Raw genomic sequence first — 18,854 nt, 5'->3', positions numbered from 1 at the left:
AAAAAAAAAAAAAAAAAAAAGAAAAAATGTGAACACAATTATAATTTAGAATAATTTAAATTTTTAGACCCGACCCAGCCAAACCACACCAAACCCGGTTTGACCCAAACACCAGAATTACTCTGTAATTGATGTTGTTTACTAACATGAAACCTACGTGTACGTCCGACATATATGTCTTTACATGAACCCCAATCCGAAAAACAGTATGTTTGAAAAGTTTAATTTAAACCATTTGCACGAGAAATTATTCAACCAAAAAAGTTTCAAAAATTGTCAAACTAAATATATTATCGTTCACACGGTTGTAAAAATAGTGCTATAACAAAACTTTAATGTAGATAGAATCAAACATTAGTTTAATTAATTCGTCAACCTTTTTCCTAACATTGGCAAGATTTTCAAACTTTTTTTAGTATCCATAATTTGACCTTATGACTCTTTCTACCGTGCTCCTTAAACACGGGTCTTTTTCCAACACCCACCCTTATAATCATGCCTTAACATTAGTTACAATTGCTATTCTCACAAACTTCTAATCCAACACCCACTTCTCCAACTTAGCTTACTTTTCCCACCTTTTTTTTCAAAAAAAATAATATTGTTGCTAATATTTTGTTGATATTTCGATATGGGAAATTCTTTAGGAGGTAAGAAAACCGCGAAAATTATGAAAATAAATGGTGAAACAATGAAGTTTAAGACACCGATACAAGCTAAGGAGGTGGTTAAGGATTATCCCGGTCATGTGGTGTTGGATTCGGATGCGGTTAAACATTATGGTATACGGGCAAAGCCACTTGATCCGTTTCATAATCTCGAGCCTAAGAAGCTTTACTTCTTAGTAGAGTTACCCAAGTTTCCACATGACCACCAGCACCGGGTTCCTAGGAGGGTCCGGTCTGGGATCAATATGTCCGCTAAAGACCGCCTCGAAAGCTTGATGCTTTCGAGGCGGTCTGTATCAGACCTCTCCATCATGGGACCCGCTACTAGAATTATGGTTGACAGCGGGTCCCATGATGGGGTACAGGAGGGTGGTGAGGGAGGTGTGAACTCGGGTTTGAGGGTGAGGATGAAGCTTCCCAAGGCGGAAGTGGAGAGGTTGATGAGCGAAAACGCGGACCAAGACGCGGTAGCTGAGAAGATTATGGCCTTGTGTTTGGGGAAAACGGGTCAAAATGAGACAAAGAGTAGTAGCGTAAATAACGTTGGAAATGGTGTGGCTAGCAATTGGAAGGGCAAAGATGTTGTTGATGGTAATTTGGGCCAACCGATGGCTCGTAGTAGTCAAGGAGGTTACAAGGTAAAATGATACTCACTTCGTCCTATATTATTTTTTGTGTTTTAAAATTTTTACGGGAGATAAAGAAACATGAATGATTGTATTCAGTTATAAATTTTTTCATAAAAGTTGTTCCCATGAATCAAAGAGTTCCACATGCGTACTGTGATCAATAATTATTTCGGAATGTTAAAAATTACGAGAAAATAAGGACAAATTGGTAATTAAATTTTGATAGGGATTTTAGGAAATAAGGATGACTTTAGAAAGGAAAAAATTAGAAATAAAAAGATCATTTTTGGAACACTTTACTACCTTAAAAAGAAAACCAAAAAAACATTATAGGACGAAACATGTTAATATTTTTTCATTTTAATTAATTAAGCATTATAAATTGTCTTATACGACTACCCTATTCATCCCTTTCCTTAAAAATTGCCCCACTTTTAGGGGTCATGTCTAAAAAATTGTTCACAAACTTTTAAATAAAATGAATTACTGAACATCCGTGATAAAGTGACAATAAAATGTGCAAAAGTTACACTAAAACGCACAAAAGTTAACGTGACATATATAAGAGTTATTTATGCTTTATTGATAAATTTGACAAAAGTGACACTAAATTTGACAAAAGTGACACTAAATCTGACAAAAAGTGTGCCCGATGTACAGTAAATTACTGAAAACCGGGTGTATACAAAAGTTTTCCAAAATTGTTCTACTTCGATTTTAGTTTATACGATTCTTGAATTACTCCTTAATCTATCTAATACACTACATACTACACAATAATAGTCCATCCCAGCTACGTAATATGTCCTTCGTATTCTAGAGAAAATATATCATTTTCATGTTTGTCAATTCATAATTTAACAATTTCTAACATTAATAAGTAAATACTCCGTAATGTTTAAAATCAATAAAATGGATGAAGTAGAATAGGCAGAAAAGATCGAGTATAATTTCCCGAAGATGTGGAATTTCGTACTTATCAGGTGTCACCCGCATGTCACACTTACCCTACTCATACGTAAGTGTGCAAGTGCATTACAATATTCTTTATGTATTTTAAAATTATATATTTTCAAAAAAAAAAAAAAAAGAATTGCAAGTGGAGAAAAACAAAATCTACTATTAACAACGGTTTTGCACCCAAACTACACCTAAGATTCCACCAGTCTATCTAATGAACAAACATATTATAAGTGAATTCATTTCATATTTGTTATGATTATTCAATTCTCCATAAAATCATTGACTTTTTAATTTTTTATCACAAATATAATGTTTAAATTTGTTCATAATTACGTTGTCAACAACAAACCTTGCTTCAAAAGAAGGTTTAATATATGAGATGGTTAATCAGATTTAGTCATAAAAATATAAGAAGGTCTAATAAATTAAGTTTAGATGAGCATAATGACTCGAACATTGATTATGGTCCTAGCAATTTTCATTAGTAAGAAATAATTTTTCAATATCTTGTAAGAGGTACCGTTTACAAAATATTATAGAGTAGATCGTAAAATTAATATATGTCTTGTCATATTATTTAACATTTATCATATCTCGTACAATAACAGTTGAACTAACTCAAATAGAGTATTAAGATAAATGGCTAATATGAGTATCATTATATATGTGTTGATACTATATTTTGACACTTACTTAACAATGAACTATTTAATATATGTAAGTATGCCAATGGATATATTATATAGTAATAAATCAAAATTTGGTATCTCTCTCCATCAATCAAATGGTTTTATATCAAGATTAAAATGAAAATCAGGATGTTAATACAATGTTTATTTTTGTTTTATAATATAAAAATATAATTAGAAATATACGGCATACACTTTATTTTTTGTCCCTATATATTCAATCAAGCTAAAAGGATCAATCAAAGTATAACATATACGAAGTACATACCTTTTTTTTCGTCAAAAAACAGTACATATGATATAATTTAGTATGCTCGAAATAAGTATGAATTAAACTTACACTTACGTAGATAGAGATTACAGTGACCTTTCATAATGTTATAGGGGTGACCGACTGACCGGATGAGTTCACACTATACATAAGTTATATTTTTAATCTTTGCCGTTAATTATTACTCCTTATAAAAGTTCTTCCTAAAACTTGGAGATGTTATTATAATAATGAAAAGTTAATTAAAAAATAGTTGAGCAGTGCTAATTAAACAATATAAAAGTACAATTTGAGTAAAGTGGCTCCAATGTTGTATGTATTATATGCAAACTTCCGGAAAAACATAAGATGGTCCAAAAATAATAGAGCTAAATTCTAATTGTTGCAAACAACTCCATATTTGAAAATTCAACATAGAATTTGTTTGTCCACCAACAACTTGCTTCTAATGTGTAAACTAGGCAGTACCGTAGGAGTACTAATTTCAGGGCATTTGACAAATTCTGAATTATTAAAACAATTAATTATATTAGGGGCCCATATCAGTAAATGACAATTCTAATGAGGATTTTGTTAGAATTAGGGGTGTTTAGCGATTGACTTTTTGTTTAGCTTTTGGCTTTTTAGTTTGGTCAAACAACAAAAAATTATGTTTTGTAGTTGGCTTTTTTTGTTGGCTTTTAAACTGACTATTTTGGCAAAAGTCAAAATCTAATAAGAGTAGCTTTTTCTACTAGCTTTTAACTTGTTGGTCTACTCTATCACTAATAAACAACTAACAACCACAATTAATTTTGAATTACCAAACACTTTTATAAACAACCGGCTTAACCAACTAATTTAAAAAGTCCATCCATACAACTAATTCTTCCAGCTAGTAAAAAAAAACTAAGCAAACAACCCAACAACCATCAGCTAACTACTAATTGCCAAACAACCCCTTGTACAAATAAATAAAACTTGAGCCACAATTCTCTAGATTAAACAATAGCTACTACGCGAATTATATATACTTTCTTTGTTTCAGTTGACATATTTTGAATTTGGGTATTACATATACAAATTACTTTGATTTTTATTACACTTTATATGAGGTTTTATTAGATTTGGATCACTGCATATTCATACAAGACCTAACATTTTGTTACCATCACTTGCTAACGATTAATATTTCACTATTTTGTGACAGAAACGAGTAGGCTTCATGCCCATTCGTGAAGGCGAGATAAGACTAGCCGTTGCATCATGATAAAGTATGGAGAATAAATGAAGCAGTTCAAGGAAAAAAAAAATAGCTAAAGTTAAAATTTCACCATATGATATAGCTCAGAATTAGATGTAGTTTTTCTATGCCATTTTTTTTTCCAATCAAAAAAGTAAAAGCTAAGAAAAAGAAAAAAAAAATTAGTTTATTACCTCGTATCCAGCATATAAAAATGATGTTTATGTACACCCACTTGTATATTGTACGAACATAATTTCTTTTTGCTGAGATATTTTACAAATACTGGTTTTAACTATGAAAGTTGGATGTCCCTAGAAAAGCCTATTGATAAATTTCGTAATGTAATATTGTATTGGTTTACTCTATTTATTGCAATCATTCTTGTTACTCAAGGAAGTGGTACATGTACAATGTACCACTTTTTTTTTTTTCAAAAAAAAAAGTGGTATATTGTACATAGGCCCAAAAGGACACATCACTTGCATTCATTTAGCTAAATCAATTTCTTACCTAAATTGTGAAACTACTGATCCAATAGGATCTAAATCGATTAGAACCTACCAATTGGGAATCAATAATCAAAACCAAACCGATTTTATTCAATATATTGCACTTGATATTGAAAGAAATTATGCATTACAACTTGAACAGATTCCAAACCGAAATGATTACATTCTTACCAATAGCGGATCAAACTGTTTTAATCCAAAAAAATACCATGTAACCTACACCATTTCATCTCGTGGCACACTATACCCAAATCATTTACAATTTGTGACTTGCTTAACTCGAACTGTGTCAATTCATTACTCAACCGTTTAATCATAATCGTTTCAACCCATGGCTCGTGTCAACTTTTTACAATTTTTAGATGTCTAAACTTACCTAAGTCCAAGTTCCGTCACACTCAACTTCAAGTCCACATCACAAACACTCATTAGGTCCAATTCTAGTACGAGTCCATGTCACATTTTTAGTCAGTCAAGTCTAGCTCATAATGTTTTAAAAATCTAATAAAGCATATTGATAGGACCTAATAAAGCATATTGCAAGATTTGATCATGGACAAAGTATTTCAACATAACTCATGGGATCCAATTGATTAGGAACCTAGCCCTGATATGGGTTTATCAAACATTATTAGCATCTTCTAATCTTATTAATTAGGTCAAGTTAATTAGAGAGCCCCTCCTTTTTACATTATTATATTGAGTCTTGATTTTAGATTTGTATTTCAATAAAATCGAAGTTATTTCTAAATCAATAATACAAGTAGTTTTTAGTTATGTCCTTATATTATTTGTGCATCAATATAATTCGGTGATGACAATGTAAACACCGTTTGACCTCAATTTAATTCTAATAAACTTGACTAAAAACAAATAGTCACTTTGACAAAAAAAAAATGCTTATTAGAAAGAACCAATGTACTAAAAAGTTCAAGGCACACTGAAGCGAGAAGGGTTTTGTTGCGCCTAGGTTCGCCTAAGGCGCCTCTTTGAAGTGAGGCGCTATATATGGGAATTTTTTAAAAATTTGGCTGATGTTTGCCTCATGTGTGCTTCAAGTGCGCCTCAAGTATGCCTCGGACGCTTTTTGTGCGCATAACCCAAAACGCCTCGCCCAGACCTAATTAAGCGCTCACCCCTGATCGCCTTGCGCCTAGGCGTGCCTTAGAAGCACTTTTTCAAACTTTGGATAGAACAATGAAATACACCTTTCTCGACATGTTCATCAATTAATGCCCTTTGACCTTTCTGCAAAATCATTTCCACTTGCTAGCCATTTTGGGCTTCTCTAATATATTAATCCTTATTTCTTCAACCACATCTGCTAAATATTAGGATGGAATAATATACATTGCATGAAAGACGTGCAAATAGAAAGATGGTTAATATAATTGTAAGTTTCAAATCAAGACTAACTTTAAACAAAATTCAATTTCAAGTGAAAGTCAAAAAATTAAAATCAATTGCAAAGTGAAATCAAGATCAAAAATAAAGTTCAAACAAAGGCAATAAGAAAATTGAAATTTCAAAAGTCAATAGCAAATTTGTACAACTTGGGGGATTAATTCGGCTCTTGAGTGTCCTTCTATTAAAAATCTTGAACCTAATTACATTACGATTCTTATAAAACCACTAAAAGGCATGCACAATCGATTTCATTCAAATTCAAGGAATTCAAATGGTCGATTCAAAAAAGATATGTATGTAGCCTTATCTTGAGTTTTGACCCCATTAATTGTATAATATTGTGTTATGAGGTCTTCCATTATTTGTTCTAGGCAAATCTTAGAGAGGATTCTTCGAATTTTCTTTTAGAATTGAAGGGTTTCATTTTCAAAGAAAATAGACACAATCTCCCTTAGAACAAGTTACAAGCAATAAAACAATCAAACAATAATAACTATACTAATTGTCAATTTTCATATTCTCTTTATCTCTTTAACTAATTTGTGGGCAGCTAACCTAAATTGAGAGCCAACCACATTAATCCCACGCCATTGTCACTTGCTTGTAATCACAAATTCAAACTTCTTATTTTCTTAATCTTTGAGTCTTTGACATCCTTGTCAATCCCAATGGACTCTCCAATACTCTTCCAAAAGATTCAATTCGAATGTAGTCTTGTTCCACTCAAGCTCAATTCAAATTCATCACCATGCAACTTTCGTTCGAGTAATAACAAAAAGGGGCTTACAATATTTGAAGAATGGCCTTCATATCTTCTGCTTGTCAAAGACACCTCGATTTGACTACTTAATTTCAATTTGATTTGCATACCATATGTTTTATAATAGATATCAAATCATATACGGTCAATTTTGTCTCACTCACAACTTAGGGTCTAGTCTCATACGTTTATTTTCAGTTCAATTCAGTTCAGCTCCTAATTTCCTTCTCTTATAAAATATTCAGCTCAGTTCAGTTCAGCTCAACTCAATTCAGTTCAGCTAATTCAGTCAATGAGAACAGATAGTCAACTTTATGTCATATCAATCCTACACCATGGTCAACATAACACTATGTCAAATAACGTCAACCATTTCTGGTTCTTGTCACAAACTGAATCCTTGCTTGCTTAAGGTTTGTTCCTTTATGTTTCAATCCAATTCAATTATATTTTAAACCAAACTTATCACCATTCTGAGGAATAAAAATACTCAAGCTCTAACAAAGTTGTGTGACCATACGTGCCTAGTCAACCCGAAGCACTTAAAATAGACAAAGGAAGTATAAGTTTTTGGTCATTTGCCTCTAATTTATTTGATACAAAAATCTCAAGAGTAAATTAGCATAATATAGTTTAAACACAATAAGTAACCATGTTCATGTATATTAAGGCTAATAAGCCTAAGATTAATTTCATCCTTTTCTTCTATGTATTCTTCTTTAGTTCTCAATGATATCTCACCGTAATAGTTGGCTCGTTGCTAATTAACTTTGGTCATTGATCTAGTAGCTTCTTCTTGGCTCATTGTCAAAGAAAGGAAAAGATGACATTAAAAAAAACAGCACATAAGTTTTGAAAGGCACGACGCTCCCACGTTGTAAGATCCAAAGGAATCGGGTCTAACTTTGTAACGTTACAAAGTGAAAGAGAGAACGCTCTGTCATTCCCTACATCATACACTTTATTCCTAGATAAATGGAACCCATTCATGTGAACCTACCTTCATTTATCATAACTTTGCACATGCTTTCTTTCGCTCAATGTATCTAACACTTTTTCTGTTGGGCTACATTTGTGCCCGTTCAATTTTTTTAAAAAGAAAATAAGAAAAATGTAAAAGAAAAGAAAAAATAAAAGGAAAAAATGGCCTCTAGAGCTCGAATCAAGGAGGAATGAACATCATGGTATCACAAGAATCACCTGCCTTGTTCTTAACTTAAACAGCTGATTTGTGAACCAAAAAGAATCACATTTGGAAGTGGGAAAAAAAAAAGGGGAAAATGAACTCAAGATGACCATTGATCGGGTACGGTGAGGAAGTAAGTTGTCATTGCTTTCCGAAATCTTCTCTTGTACTGTTTTGGGGAGATGATGGTTGGTGAGGCGTTTTTTAAACCGCCGAGGATACCAGAAGCCTTTACCCAAGTTTCGAGATGCTTGTCCCATGTATACTGTCGCATAAAATCAATTATACCAAGTACTAGCTCTTTTCGCTCCTCATCCACACCCACTAGCAGCGAGTAGTCCATAACGTCAACAGACTGCAAATAAACAAGAAGAAGGTGTCAGCCTTTGACACTTCTGCCATGTGAGCATGTCTCATATTTCTCTGTTTTCATGGGGAGAGGGGAGGGAGCAGGGCAAATGGTCACCTAGGAAGGGAAAAAGTGATTCGTGTTTCAAAAACGAATTTTATTTCAATCCTGAGCCCTGAAGGTGACACAACAATTAAATTGTAACCGCCAATTTCCATTATGCACTTTGCATTCCTCCACTTCAAGCAGAATGAAAGATGTATTGCTAAAATGTTAATGTCCTACTATTTATCAACCAACAGAAAAGTCTTTAGTTTGCCAGGACCAAATACATACTCGACTTAAAATTTGCTAAATTCTTGAACTAGGGATCATAATAGCCTAATAGGTATAACGGTTTTAGAGTTGACTAAGATAAAACTGGATCATTCCTATGCATTAATCAGCAATATTCCTACTAACTAACAGCAATTTAAGAGGTGTCACTCAATATCATATTTTATAAACTAATTAAGTCAAATCAACTAAAGAGAACTTGATACTCATTGGGCTAACAATATCTTAATATTATAGCAGTAACTAATAAAAATGATATGTTCAGCAGCAGCTCATGTGGATCCTGCCAATGGCAATCTAGTGAGGTCTAAAATTATGCACCTTCATTGCAACTAGTCCGATGTGAAAAGTCTGTTAAGAATTGGTACGATAAAGTGAAGGCCTGGTAATATACTGACCTTGAACCACATTAGATAATACTACGAATATAACGAAGGCAGAAGCAACTTACGGCCAGAAACGATGTATCATTCCAGACAGCTCTTTCTAATCTTCTTTTTGCCTTGCTTCCAAGAAAAATGGGATTTGTTCTCAATGTCTCAAGGAGGTTCATATCTAAAAGCACTTTGTTAGCTCCTGTTGTATCAGAATTATAACGAGACCGAGAAGAGCCCTTGAGATCATAAATCTTGGATATATTTCTCTTGTAAAAGAGATTCTCCATCACCATCAGATCCATTTTTGTTTCACGCCCGCCCTTCAGATGCTTAACAGTAACCTGTCATAAAAAGCACAAGAGATCAGGAGTTTCACTTCCCTCACAACTTCATTACACAGCTAAGGTACAAAAGAAAAAAGATGCCCAACCTGAAAAATTCCAAGCACTTTGGCAAGACAAGTTGGACTTCCAGAGTCTAGAGAATCATTCAAATATTTGAAATACTCCGCTGCAAACTCCTGGAAAGATTCCAACTCTGTCTTTGTCACTTGCTTAATTATGAACCTCTCATCCATGGACTTCGCAAAGTACACATTACTCTTTCCCCCTTGTGCACTCCATCTTCTACAACGGCTCAAAGAGCGCACAAAGTCCAATTTGTTGGGACAACATTTTTCTTGAAGCATGTCAAACTGCTTTGCAAAGTAACAAGTAACAGAAAATTTTACTTTCCCAACAGCAGCTGAAGAATCATCATCAAAAGTAATCTGCAGGTGAGGAGATCGCTTCTGATCATTCACCGATGAATTAGTCCTTGATAAAGAGTCTTCAGAGCAGTAACTTCCATAGTTGATGTAATCTAATTCCAGTGAGCCAATAGACTGCCAGGATAAAAAAGTGGAAACTGCAGAATCCTCTCTCTGGAGATCTTTGCCACTCCAGCTAGCTATCTTTTGGCTCGACTTATCACAGATCCAATTATCATACTCTGTCGAACAAAGGGCATATGATATTACGCTGGTAGGTTCATCATCATAGACAGCAATAACCAAATCGCTTTGGCCTGTTTGTGGATGCAGTAAACGAGGACCTTCAAACATATGAGATGCAGAGATAAAGGAAGGCATAAATTGAGCCTCGTGCGGTATAACTTGTGAAAAGGTTCTCATAACACTTGGAGTGGGCTCTTTAATCATATTTCTGTAGTCTCCAGAAGCATGGAAGGACCTGACAGCAGAGAGTTGTGATGCAGAATGCAACCTTCGGAGTAACTTTTCTTCTAATCTCATAGCAGAGTCAAAAGAACACACCCTTGCTGGACCCATCAATCTTTTAAGAGGCAGGTTATCAGCTTGGATTACTTGACTTACAGAAGCAGCTTCAGTTACGTCTACATCTGTGCCAGTCCATGCAGAGTCTATTTTATCTGACAAATTAGATGCAGGAGAATGCAGAGTCTCTGAAGATTTATCACTAAATGTTATATCTCCGTCCACATATGATTCCTCCTGTTGTGAATGTTGTAAAGTATCTGAACTGAGATACTCAAGAAAGTGGGATTCGGTGTGCCCTTCATCTTCCGCTCGATCAATAAGAAACTTGGAATCCTTAACTAGGTCATTCTTCAACTCTTTCAGCTCAGCAAGAGACCCAATATCCCCTGAACCCTCCAGCTTATAACTTCCAGAATTGAGGAGAGAATCCAGAGAATAAAACCGACGGACCCATGTATGAGAACCAACTAAAAGAGACCTACGCAGTTGATTTAGCTCCAAAACGTCAAATGATCTCTCAACCAACTGTAGATTGTCATCCATAGCCAGTTGAAGTAAATCCTGTAATTAACAAATTATAGCATTAATCATCCACTAACTAAATCAAGCCTACTAATTTGGCAATGAACAAGAATCAGGGTTACAAAATACATTCATAATGTTTCATCCAAACTTGCATGTCAATTGCTTTCTGACACCTTCCCTTTGAATCAGTAATAAAACAAACCAAGCTTAGAAACTAGACAGGTTTTTCTCTAGGAAATTAATGGACAGAAATTAATGAATACATGTACATTCAAAAAGATTTTCTTAGACATTAGCATGATAGAACTACGAAACATAACTCAAAGTCTATCAGTGACAGTTCAATCACTTCAATATGAAAGACTGATAGAAGGAAGGATTACAACACTAAGAAACAAACCCATAAGATTCATCTCTCATAGGTTCTAGAAGTACAGAAATGCAGGGTTTAAATAAGGAATATGAAATTGAAAACTAACTGATATTCTACATACTCACTTGGTAGTGATTTCTTTCTTTATCTAGGATGTCTTTGAACTCTAGAATGTGCTTATGCAAGTCAACTGAATCCATTGAAGCGCCCCTGGAAAATGTACTCTTTTGCTCCATGACATGGAGTACATCACTCACCTCAGCATAGAAGGTTTCCATTTTACTCTTCAGCTGTAATTAATCAAGGCAAGAGAAACAGAAGATGAAGCTATTTATAATGTAGAGGCAATCACAGAGCTAGAAAGAATCTAAAACTTACATCTTCCACTTCTCTTTTCATCCAATCTTGCTTACTTTGGCCATTAAACTCAAGTACTGAAGGGGGCAGATGGACAGTGAGGATATCAATTGGTGAGTAGTGAAAGAATACAACCATGCTTCCAAACCTACGAACAAACATAAATTAGCAAGTAAATAAGAAAAAAAAATTAAGGAACAAACGAAAGACTGGCTCTACTTGTTTCAATCATCCCTGCCAAAAAACAAAGCACCAACCAAAATTATAAAGGGCAGGGAGGGGGGATACAATCATGATAAAAGCAGTACCCATAGAAACGGAGACAATCTCTTTGAAGAGAATGGCCACAGCTAGCGACACGGTTAGCAGTTGCATGGTTTGAGAAACTGAGCTCTAAGAACTTCCCAAAGGAAAGGCCCCAGGCAGCCTCAGACAATATTACTCTGCGGGTTGCTGGTGGAACATTATCAACCTGTGCACATCTAAGGCACCGATGCCACATCCATATTTTTCCATCGCGCTCTCCAGGAAGTTTTTCTTTGTCTAGTCGCCGAACATTTATAGATAAAACACCCTGCTTGTGAGTATAGCATTGCACATGTGCTTCAACAGGTTCTTTACAAGATCGACACAATGATGTCTGTACAGGTAAATCAAATTTGTCAACTTCTAAATCTGGAAAGCAGGGTTGATAACAAAATAACTGTAGCACAAATTTAAGTAGACTGGCATAACAACCTACAGTGATGCATAAAAGAAAAGTAAAACAAAATACCTGATCAAAAAGGTCATCACGGAGATATCTCCCAAGTGGCTTATCAAATGAACCATAAAATCTGATCCGCAAGAGTCGAGAACGTTCACAAATAGTTGCCTTAGCTACACAACGACTAGAAAAGGACACCAGTATACTCTGATGACTCTCGGTTGATGTAATATGGTCACCAGAAACTTCATTTTCATCAATATTATCCATCTCTTTGGGCTTAACTTCGTCTGGAAACACTTTCTCGTGCAATTTAGACTGCACAGGATCAATTACACTGCTACTTGAGTCACTGAATCCAAGTATGTAGTCATCACATGCAGGGGATGTAGATTCAACAGTTGCATTAGGCAATGAGCCATCCGTAAGCATGTGGGGCAGCTTCTTATCGGTAGTAGCATCAACAGGGAGACCTGACAAAGAACTAAGAAGCTCAAGTGATACTTCTTGTTGACTGCTCTCCATCTTATCTACAAATCTTCCAGAGGAAGCTACCACATCACTTGACTGCTTTGAAGGAGCAACTGCATCAGAGCAAGGGAGAGTCGATGTTGCATTATTAGCAACTATCTTTGTTTGTTCAGAATAAGATTGTTTAAGTGCCATTTTAGGTAAATGAGCACCCTCATCAGCAAGAAAAGAAGTTTCCAAGGACAAATGGTAGGCTGCAAAAACTGAGTATTGAACCACGTGTTTGATTCTCTTCAGCTCCTCCCGGCATAAACCCTTCAGCAAGATCTGTATGAACAAGAAAATCAGAATATACGACACCCAATCAAAATCATTTTTTTTTTCTGTCACCAATTTTTGTACTGGATTATGCATGCCACTGAATTTCTATAATCAAAGATAGATAGTTTTGTCTAGAAAAACTATTTTGACATGAATCCATATATAACTTTCCACATGAAAAGAAAGATACAGGCCCACTCAAGGCGCCCTGCAATTTTCAAATTTCAAGAGCAAAAAATAAAGCAGAGAAGAGAAAAATATTACCGTACAACCTAACCGTCTAGGGCAACCTTCAAAAAACATCAAGGTTTTAGACGGCCTCTTATTGAATTGTTTAGCAATCTCAAGTGTTTCAGAAACTCTCTCCAACCGGAAAAGCTCACAGTGACCAAGTCGAGCCACTGAAATTTTATCAACAGAGGGAGTTATCAAAGCCCCTGTGCACCTTGCTATTCGCTCCAATAGAGTCCTTTTAACATTCAAAACCAAAGAAATCTCCTTTTCAAGTAGATATTCTTGTGCATAAGATGACACACTTTTCTCAACAAGTAAGACATTTGGCCGATGGGCCTCTATCTTTGAGACAATCACCTTCAGATGGTTCATCTCCTGCTCAGATCAAAAAGTAGAAATAACTATGACATTTTGAAAAACCATATTGGATCAAACGCATACAAATAAGAATAAAAAAAAAAATAATTAAATACCTCTTCCAGCAATGTATTGAATGATGCCAGCTGATTTTGAGCTCTTTGGTACTCTAGTGATCCACCTAGGAGCAATAACCTTGGGGTTTTGTATTGAGAAGTCATTCTCTTATGTTTAATGTTCTTTGTACATGCTATACCCTTTATCAGGGTGCTGAGGAAAACAAAATCCAAAAATCAAATATAAGAACAACAGCAGAAAAACAATGGGATACGACAAAGGATATGAAGGTCGTAGGATCTATGATGTTTATACAAATCCAAAATCAACTAACCGATTTGAATTACTATTAAAATCACACAGGTGATATGATCAATTAAGATCAGAAATATGATCATTTTATTCTCATTCCATCAAGCATCAACCCTAAAATTGACAATTTAGTAATAAAAATCTATGCACCTTTAGCAAAAAAGTAATATACCAGCAGTTCAGCTTTAAGTACTATCTTCTCATCCGTCTCTATTAAGCAACTTCTAAGAGTCCAGCGTATGTATTGATTTTTCGTCCATTAGTTTTACCTCATTTTGATAATTTAAAACTAAGAATAATACAATTTAACTATGTGTATAATGTTGCATCTTGCATGTTTGTGCATGACATAACAGTTAAAAATTTGCATTTTATGTAAGTTATAGCTATTTGATTTGTAATTTTGGTAACCTTGATCTTGAAATCTGAGTTATTCTTCACATAATAGCAGTTCAATACCAAATAAGAACTTTCAATTTGCCCTGACAACAATAAACAATTTTGAAACATACCTTTCACTTGGGCTTCCAGATGCAATACACTTAATCTTCACATAGTCTCCAGGATCCATACTGCCTCCCTTGCTAGTATCTGGCTTGACAAAATTAGCAGCTTGCCATGCTAAATTACTAACAATTTCCAACCAATCTTGACTGCCCATTTCCTTTCCAATTGCAACGCCTTCATCCTGTAATAACTGTGATACAAGAGCTCTGAAATGACTTTGAATTGCAGACCTTAAGGGTTTCCCCTGCTCCTCATTGTGGCTTTCTTTTGCAGGACATAAATCAGGAAGGCTGACAGTAGAAGAGAAGACACCACCAGATACTCCAACATCATCGTCATCGTCGTCATATTCAAAATAATTTCTTTCTGCCTCATCATTATCATCTTCAGGAAGTGGAGGATGCCAAATATGACCAATATTTTCAAAATCCAAAGGTTTAGGAAGCTCTTCATTTTCTTTGACAAGGATGGTGACTTCATCAAATCTGCCATCAACATTTGCAAGATTGCCAGTCCCTCTGTCAAGCCTTTTTAAAACGGCCACACTAGAGGGACAATCATGCTGAGGTTTAGGGCTTCCACCTACTGTTTGCTGTACAGGGCACCCAGCCCTAGGTGTATTAATATTGAACCTAGAGGGGCTATCTAAGGGACTCGAATCTGCTGACCTGTAACTATAACACTCATTCCTAAAACTAAGACTACTAGTGTCTATGTCTGAACTGTCATGGCAATATTCACTTGTTGAGCTGAAAAAATGCCTCCCGGACTCTTCTGGTTCTTCATCACTCCTATATCCAACATGAAAAAATCTATCAGGGGAATACAGCAAACAAAAGGCCACAAGAAATAGCATACAAGAATTCATTAATTTTAAGACCTAATTGCTGAGTTCGTTGGCGCCCAATTATGACTTTCAGCTATCTTTCCTGTTCAAATAAAACCCTGATGTCCTCTAAACTGAGTTTTCCTTTCTTTCTTATTTATGAGTAAAAAATTTCCCAAATATTGTCCAATTCGAGTAGCAGATCAACCTTTTTCACTACACCAAATACTTGAGTTACATTTTATCAAACAAATTCTGATGTACTTTGAACATAAACAGCTTTTAACAGTTATTAGTGTAGCAAATTACTCATCCCACACTAAATCATCTTTTTTTTTTTTTTTTTTTTACTGTTGGGGGGAGGGGGAGCATTCATACTTAGAAGCCAAAAATTATTACAAAATGATTTTGGCACAGACAAACAAATTCAATCATCACATGTAAACTCAACAACAGTACTGAACTTCTAAAGAAAGAAAAAAAAATGAACCTCTAGGCACAAAGTAATCTCTTAAAAAAAGAAAAGGCTTACTGTATTGGAGAATGGTGAAGAGAGATTTGTGATGGATAAGACAACATCCTGCTGCTGCTCACATTCTGAGAAGAAATGTTATGATCCTGGAACCCAACTGTATGAGAAACACAATCGTCTTCAGTTCTCTCAGCAATTATGTTGCCTCTTATATCATCACAATCGGCAGGAGGTGATAGAGGCTCCGGGCTTGCCCGTGGAGACTCGGAGGGATAGATTTTTTCAATTTGCCTCTTAGAAGGCTTAGAGCAGAACTTGCAGGCCTTAATAACTTTCTCCAGGTGATCACCATTTCTATTACCACTAAATGTAGCAATAACAACACGAGCACCACTCCCACGAACACAAGAGGCACACAACAACCTTTTACAGCCTAGACAGCTATACTTGAGGCACGACTCCGAAAACTTCAGTTCACACTGGCAGCAAGAGCTCTCAACCATATCCATATCAGAAGAGCAAGAAAAGGAAGTGATTTTGCCCAAAGAAGCCCAAGACCTAAACTTATCAATGAGATCTTGTAAAGGACTGCTATTAAGCACTCCCATCCAATGAAATCACCCACCAAGTTTATTACACAACTCTAACCTCCTTAATCTCAATAACCAAGCAAAAACTCTACCTAATTCAACACCAAAAAAAAAACCCAATTCACCTCAAGTGTAATCAATCAATAAGGTATATTGCACAACTCGAACGACATCGACAATGAAAAAAAATCCAACCCACAAAGAAAAAATTTGGTGGGGGTATGCTGAGAAAGGAATAGAGGGATTCACATATTAGATCTATCCCAAGTTTCCTTCTGCTTCCTCCTTTCAAAGTAATTAAACAAATTTATACTCCTTTTTCTCCTAGCTCATAAAATACTGAAAAAAAGGAGGAAAATCACAGCTAATTTATTATATGATTATACTCCTATTATTTACAACACTCAAAGATCTTTCCCACATGAACAGTTCAATCCTCACCAACCCAGATGATTTATATCATTTTAATGACTAAAATCATATCCAAAATCCCAATTCATCAACCAATACCAGAATCCTCCAGATTTGATCCCAGAAAAGTTTGCAGCATCCAAATATATATAAAAAAAAAAGCAAAAAAATATTGAAAATCTTCACTAATATGGAAAGAAAATAAAAAAAAATGAGACTAATCAATACAGCTTCTTTTAGAAGATCAATTTGTGATCTGGGTATTAATTAATTCAACTCCAAAACAAAAAAAATAAAAAAGGAAGAAAATAAATTAAATCGAAAAAGTGGTGTTGTATATGAGCAATAAATTGAGATTGAGTAAAAATATGGAAAGTGTAGAAAAGAAGGAAAGTAAAAAAAGATATTAAAGAATAAAAATGAAGATTACAATGAAACTTCCTCCTCTACTTTGTTTAGCTTTGCTTGATACTGCAACCGCCATTGATGAAGATGAAAAAAGCTCGAAAACCCACAAAAATGGCAGTTTTCTCTCTCCTCTTTTTCTCAATCCAGTTATCTGAGCTTAGTAGTGTTAGTAATTTCTGTATCTTCTTCTTGGTTAGCACTCCTCCATTAGCGGTTTTCTCTCTCCTCCCTTGATTTTCTCTCTCCTCTCTCTTCTTACAGTTGACGCTTTTTGAAAATTTTTTATTTCTCAATCTTCTTCTGCTACTATGTTTTAAATGGGTTATTTTATGGCACTTTTTTAATATTATTATTTTATTTTTTATGATGTTTTATAGGAAAACAAAGTTATAGTCTATGAAATATTATTGCAAACGGAATTTTTTTAATCCATCGTTTTCTTTCCTTTTTTGAATTATACCTTCCCTCCTTCGTATACTTGTTCAATTACACCTTACTTTTTAATGTAACTAGGTTAGGTCCCGTGTAATAATTTACGGTTGTTTAAGTTTCAATATATGTCAATATAATTTTAAAATAAACTCTTGTTATATTGATTTAGTATAATTAAGGCAATTTCCATTTTACTCAATTTTTATTTACCTTATTAAAAAATTTACATTAAACAAATTTTAACCAAAAGGAAAAAAAAAATCCAAACTAAAAGACACACCAGGAGAGATTGATTAAAGAATAATTTAGCATCAGACCTAACTAATAAAATCTAATATACTACGTATATCATATAACTAATATATAAAGCTAAACTTTTAGTACATTCTAACTTTTCGCCAAGTGTTGCGCCACCTTGGATAGATTTAAATAGATTCATAAGATAAAAAAGTTGTTAAAAATTCTTTTTTCAATCAAATCAGGATAGAATTTTAGAATAAGATGGTTAGTTTAGAGTTTTATTTTCGATAAAATACCAAATAATAAACTTATAATTAGGCCACAAGACAACATCGTATAGCACTTTAATTTTTCGCCAAGTGTCGTACCACGTTGGATCAATATAGATAGCTTTATATAAAAAAAATTAAAAAAAAAGTTAATTAAGAATTCTATTTTTAATCAATTAAATTGAATTATAATATAATTTTATCTTAAAATTCCATAAAAAAACCCGGGCATCGCACGGGGCACAAAACTAGTATATATATAAAGAGGAGTTTTTTCCCGAGTTTTTAGAGAGCCACGTAAGACTTAATTTTTTCAGTGCACCACATAGAATAATAAATTT

At 34.4% G+C, this 18,854-nt stretch overlaps 2 protein-coding genes across 2 annotated transcripts; one reads left to right on the top strand and one right to left on the bottom strand.

Moving 5' to 3' along the window:
- Positions 1 to 385: 385 nt before the first annotated feature.
- On the top strand, positions 386 to 4,755 carry LOC110710945 (uncharacterized protein At1g66480-like). Its single transcript, XM_021889285.1, has 2 exons — positions 386 to 1,306; positions 4,410 to 4,755. Exons 1-2 carry the CDS (start codon positions 632 to 634, stop codon positions 4,467 to 4,469), a joined length of 735 nt encoding a protein of 244 aa, XP_021744977.1. The 5' UTR covers positions 386 to 631; the 3' UTR covers positions 4,470 to 4,755.
- A 3,214-nt stretch (positions 4,756 to 7,969) lies between these two features.
- On the bottom strand, positions 7,970 to 18,081 carry LOC110710952 (putative 1-phosphatidylinositol-3-phosphate 5-kinase FAB1C). Its single transcript, XM_021889295.1, has 11 exons — positions 16,224 to 18,081; positions 14,871 to 15,656; positions 14,106 to 14,259; positions 13,663 to 14,007; positions 12,676 to 13,404; positions 12,209 to 12,540; positions 11,922 to 12,048; positions 11,669 to 11,833; positions 9,800 to 11,206; positions 9,444 to 9,710; positions 7,970 to 8,662 (listed from the first exon to the last, which is right to left on the bottom strand). Exons 1-11 carry the CDS (start codon positions 16,769 to 16,771, stop codon positions 8,408 to 8,410), a joined length of 5,115 nt encoding a protein of 1,704 aa, XP_021744987.1. The 5' UTR covers positions 16,772 to 18,081; the 3' UTR covers positions 7,970 to 8,407.
- Between the last annotated feature and the right edge of the window lie 773 nt (positions 18,082 to 18,854).

Source organism: Chenopodium quinoa, unplaced genomic scaffold, assembly GCF_001683475.1.
Source record: "Chenopodium quinoa cultivar QQ74 unplaced genomic scaffold, ASM168347v1, whole genome shotgun sequence".
Taxonomy (NCBI): Eukaryota; Viridiplantae; Streptophyta; class Magnoliopsida; order Caryophyllales; family Amaranthaceae; genus Chenopodium; species Chenopodium quinoa.
The sequence above is the reverse complement of the archived record's forward strand: the minus strand, read 5'-3'. Positions and strand labels throughout refer to the sequence as shown.